This window comes from Neophocaena asiaeorientalis, unplaced genomic scaffold (assembly GCF_003031525.2).
Source record: "Neophocaena asiaeorientalis asiaeorientalis breed wild unplaced genomic scaffold, Neophocaena_asiaeorientalis_V1.1 scaffold523, whole genome shotgun sequence".
NCBI lineage: Eukaryota > Metazoa > Chordata > Mammalia > Artiodactyla > Phocoenidae > Neophocaena > Neophocaena asiaeorientalis.
The window spans coordinates 1,742,823-1,747,579 of NW_020175436.1; the positions used below are offsets into that span (position 1 = coordinate 1,742,823).

At 51.5% G+C, this 4,757-nt stretch overlaps 1 protein-coding gene across 1 annotated transcript in view; it reads left to right on the forward strand.

Moving 5' to 3' along the window:
* Positions 1-3,537, forward strand: part of LOC112414983 (L-gulonolactone oxidase) — a 28,911-nt gene extending 25,374 nt beyond the window's left edge. Inside the window, exons 10-12 of the mRNA XM_024767734.1 lie at positions 371-535; positions 2,015-2,105; positions 2,756-3,537. Of these exons, the coding sequence (XP_024623502.1) occupies positions 371-535; positions 2,015-2,105; positions 2,756-2,884 (385 nt within the window). The 3' untranslated portion in view covers positions 2,885-3,537. The remainder of the gene's footprint in view (positions 1-370; positions 536-2,014; positions 2,106-2,755) is intronic.
* Positions 3,538-4,757: the final 1,220 nt, after the last annotated feature.

A 4,757-nucleotide genomic window follows, 5' to 3' on the forward strand; every position in this document is an offset into this window, starting at 1 on the left:
TAAGGGGTGCCTCTGTTACCATGTTCAGGGGCTGAGGCCACCACACTCTTGGGGAAGGACTATTAGAAAAAGTAGAAGTCTTGGAATCAGAGTGACGTGACTGTCTGAAAAAGAGGAGGCTGGGGCATGGGACAGCTGTGGTCAGAGACCCAAGGGGAGCCCCCGATTGGGTGGGGGCCCTGGGATCTGAGCTGGGAGCAGTTGGTAGGTCTCCTCTTCTGTGAGGACTTTGAGAGCAGCCATGAGGAAGGGGCCTCCTGGGGACCGGGATCCCCGAGGCCCCCAAGGCTGGGAAGCCGTGCAGAGCCTCATGGGAGCTCAGGAGGCCTCTTCTTGAGGTCTGGGTTCCATCCCCCTGGGCCGAGTGCAGAGAGAAGACCAAGGAGGCCCTGCTGGAGCTGAAGGCCATGCTGGAGGCGCACCCCAGGGTGGTGGCCCACTACCCCGTGGAGGTGCGCTTCACCCGGGGGGACGACATCCTGCTGAGCCCCTGCTTCCAGCGCGACAGTTGCTACATGAACATCATCATGTACAGGTGAGCAGCGCGTGGAGGGGGCAGGGTGGGGCTGGGCTCCCTACCCCCACCCTGCCACCCTGCTTCGAAGGGACCCCTCTCCTTCCCCAGCTTTCAAGTCCAGTTCAAGCACCACCTTCTCCCGGGAGACTTCCCTGATCCTGGCCGCAGAAAATCGTCTTTCTCTCCTTCGAGTTCCTACAACCACCCTTTCTAGCCTATGTTATGTTAATGCAGTCATTAATATTAATGAATGTGTAAAATAGTAATGTTAACGTTAATATGCATAGCTACTACTTGTGAAGCTGATAGTACTGAATGACAAGTCTATGCTATCTCCTGTGCCTGCCCTAGTCATTGATTCCCAGAGCCTGGAACTGCGTCGAGAAGGATTCTGAGGCCAGGTTTCAGTTCAGCCAAAAAGAGAATCAGGCCTGGATGCATTTGTCCATCTTAACCGGCTCCACCAGGCCCTGTGCCGATACCTGATTAGTTGCACAATAACCTCTTGTATGAGGCTTACGGGCATGGACGGTTTAAGAAGCTCCTCTTTTCTAAAACTTCCTGCCTAAGACATGTCTTCCTTCCTTCCCATCCCCCATTGATAACAGCCCTTCTCTGACTTTGCAAAAGACAAATATACTCTCTCCCAGCCTGAATCTTACTATGCTGTATTTCTCCAGCATGTAAAATACCCCAAACTCAAGGGATCCCAAGGGACAATTCAAGAAGGCGCTGTCCTGGCGGGAGTCCCCGAAGCCAGAAGAGAGTTTCTGAAACGCGTACTGAATGAGAGGGGGCTTATTTCATGTAGGGACAGACTTGCAGCCAGCCTCATCCACATCTGTCTGTCTGTCTTATCCCTACCTGTGCATGTAAATTCAGAAGTGAGAAAGTTGCCATGGGGCTGCATCATAACATTTGAATTTTTTAAAGCTCTGACTTTGATTTTTTCTGTCAGTAAATCTGACTTTGCAGGACTGACCAACTAGGTTATATGGCCATGCTTTCCATACATCAATGAGGGGATTCTGGTATAAATATTTATTTTTAAGGTTTGTGTGTGTGTGTATATATACATATATATGTATATATATATCTCCTTAAAGTCATCTTTACATTAAATTTTTTTAATTTACATTTTAAAATATTTAGATTTAAAATTGAAATCTTCAAGCTACATGAGTATATAAATATACATACATATATATGTGTGTGTGTGTGTGTGTGTGTGTATGTATGTATATATATATATATACATACATACACACACACACACACAAATCTTTAAAATTATTTAAACTCATGACAACTTTCAGTGGCCAGTTAAAAAATATGCAAGAGGATGTAAACCTTTTCCAAATCCTTCTGAGCAGAAGCCCTCAAGGTGCTGGGTCACTGCTGTCCATGTCCTGAGGGCACAGGCAAGGTGCCTAATAACAATGGGTGGGACCGTGCAAAGCGGAGACAGGGCCTCACCTCCTTCTGCCCCCTCCCCAGACCCTACGGCAAGGACGTGCCGCGGCTGGACTACTGGCTGGCCTACGAGACCATCATGAAGAAGGTGGGGGGCAGGCCCCACTGGGCCAAGGTAGGATGTTTCATGGGGGTTGTCAGCTGGGCAGCTGCTGTGAGCTGAGGCTTGCACCAGAGGGCGCCTCTCCTCCCAGTTGCCCTGCCTGCCCAAGGCTTAGATGTGGGGAAACTTGGGCTGAGCAAGTGACAGGAAGGAGGGCCCCCACGACCCTAACCAGACCCATCTTCCCCCTGCATTCATGTTCCAACAGCCCAGTGACTAATTCTCTGAGTTTTCAGAACACTTCCTCACCTTTCATTTTATTTAATTCTCATAGTAACCCTACAAGCAGGATAAGGCGGTGGGTCTATTTAACAGACAGGAAACTAGGGGTCTCTCAGAGGTGACGGGACTTACTTACTAATTAGCAGTTGAATTGGGGCCAGAGCCCTCTCCACTCACACACTGCCAGGTGGCAAAGGGAATGGGAAGTTTAATGCTGCATTTTAACACCTTCCTTCTTTACTTTCCAAGAACTTCCTCCCTCCTCTTTGGGTCTCTACATTATAGGTGCATGTGAATGAATGCATGCATGTATGTGCTTGTGTGTGCCTGGGGGTAGCAGCATCACACATGCAGGCATCCAGACGTGGGGGCCTGTTTGCAGCTCCGCTGCAATGCTGGTTCCAGGGAATGAGGCCTGTTGAATCTGGTTGCTTCCTCAGGCCCACAACTGCACCCGGAAGGACTTCGAGAAAATGTATCCTGCCTTTCCGAAGTTCTGTGCCATCCGAGAAAAGCTGGACCCCTCGGGGATGTTCCTGAATGCGTATCTGGAGAAGGCGTTCTACTGAAGCACAAACAGAAAACAAGCCAAGCCCACCCCATCCCATTCCCCAGGCCCACTTCCCACGAGGCTGAAGGCTCAGCGCCCCTCCGGCCTGATGGGGAACAGACCTCTTCCCCAGGCGCTCTGCCGCGGTGCCCACAGCTGCTCTAACCCAGAGTAAGGAGTCTGGATCCGGGCAGCTCCCACTTCCCTCATCCTCACAGGAACCCCATGTAAGGAAGTGCACCAAATCCACATTTACCTCTTCAGCCGCATCCTTTCAGCCCAAGCCTGCAATCACCACATGCTGTTTCCCAGAAGACAGAGAAGCCCCCAAATGTTCTGTGTCTAGGAGGTCAGGATTCAGCCTTTCACAGGTTCCACCCGCTGGTTGGGTGTCTGGAGCTCCAGGGATCCCTTGCCCACCCATGCAGGGAGGGGTCCCCCTGGCAAGTGTTTGGGCACAGAGGTCGTGTGTGCTGTGCTCTGCTTTCTTTCACTCTCGAGGGTCTTTCAGATGCTCAGGTGCGTGCCCCCTGCCCTGGGACTGCCCTCTTCCAGAGGGTCCACCTGTCCTTCTGACCTCCCATAGCCCGACCTACAGTGTGTCTATTCCAGGGGATGTTTGGGGAGTGGGACTCTCCTTGCCTTCTTTTTAATAAAGGCCAAGAGTTCATTCACTCTCTGCTCCCTCCTCTTCATCTCCAAGGTAATCCTTTGGGAGCAGGGGGCTCCCTGATTCCCCGACTGCCTTCCAGAGGTAACGGGTCTCGAACTTGACTGGAAAATGCTCTTCATAGCCCTCCTGCAAACTTAGTTTCAAGCTGCCTCTGACCTACCACACTTTGTGGCTATTCTTTCACCAGACTCTTGTTGAACATCTACAAGGTGCCAAGTGCTTTGGGGGAATTAAAAGGACCTTAAGGGGCGTCCCTGGTGGCGCAGTGGTTAAGAATCCGCCTGCCGATGCAGGGGACACAGGTTCGAGCCCTGGTTCAGGAAGATCCCACATGCCTCAGAGCAACTGAGCCCATCAGCCACAAGTACTGAGCCCAAGTGCCACAGTTACTGAACCCCGCACGCCTAGAGCCCATGCTCACAACAAGAGAAGCCACCGCAGTGAGAAGCCCATGCACCACAACGAAGAGTAGCCCCTGCTCACTGCAACTAAAAGAAAGCCCGTGCGCGGCAACAAGGACCCAATGCAGCCAAAAATTAAATAACTAAATTTATTTTTAAAAAAAGAACCTTAAGACAGGTTCCTGGCATCCAGAAATGTATATTTTAACTATATGTTTCATAAGAGGTTAATACGCAGACTATATAAGAGCTCCTCAACAACACAAAAACAACTGATCAAAAATGGACAAAGGGCACTGGTTGGGAGTCTGCCTGCCGATGCAGGGGACACGGGTTCGTGCCCTGGTCCGGGAGGATCCCACATATCGTGGAGTGCCTGGGCCCGTGAGCCATGGCCGCTGGGACTGCGCATCTGGAGCCTGTTGCTCCGCGGCAGGAGAGGCCACAGCAGTGAGAGGCCCGCGTACAGCAAAAAAAAAAAAAAAAAAAAAAAAAAGGGACGAAGGGGCCTCCCGGCTGGTGCAGTGGTTGACAATCCGCCTGCCAATGCAGCGGACACGGGTTCGAGCCCTGGTCTAGGAGGATCCCACATGCCGCGGAGGAACTAGCCCCGTGAGCCGCAACGACTGAGCCTGCGCCTCTGGAGCCTGTGCTCCCCAACAGAGGCCGCGACAGTGAGAGGCCCGCGCACCACGATGAAGAGTGGCCCCCGCTCGCCGCAACTAGAGAAAGCCCTCGCACAGAAACGAAGACCCAACACAGCCATAAATAAATAAATAAATTTTTTGACAAGGCAAAATTCCTTTAAACAAAAAATG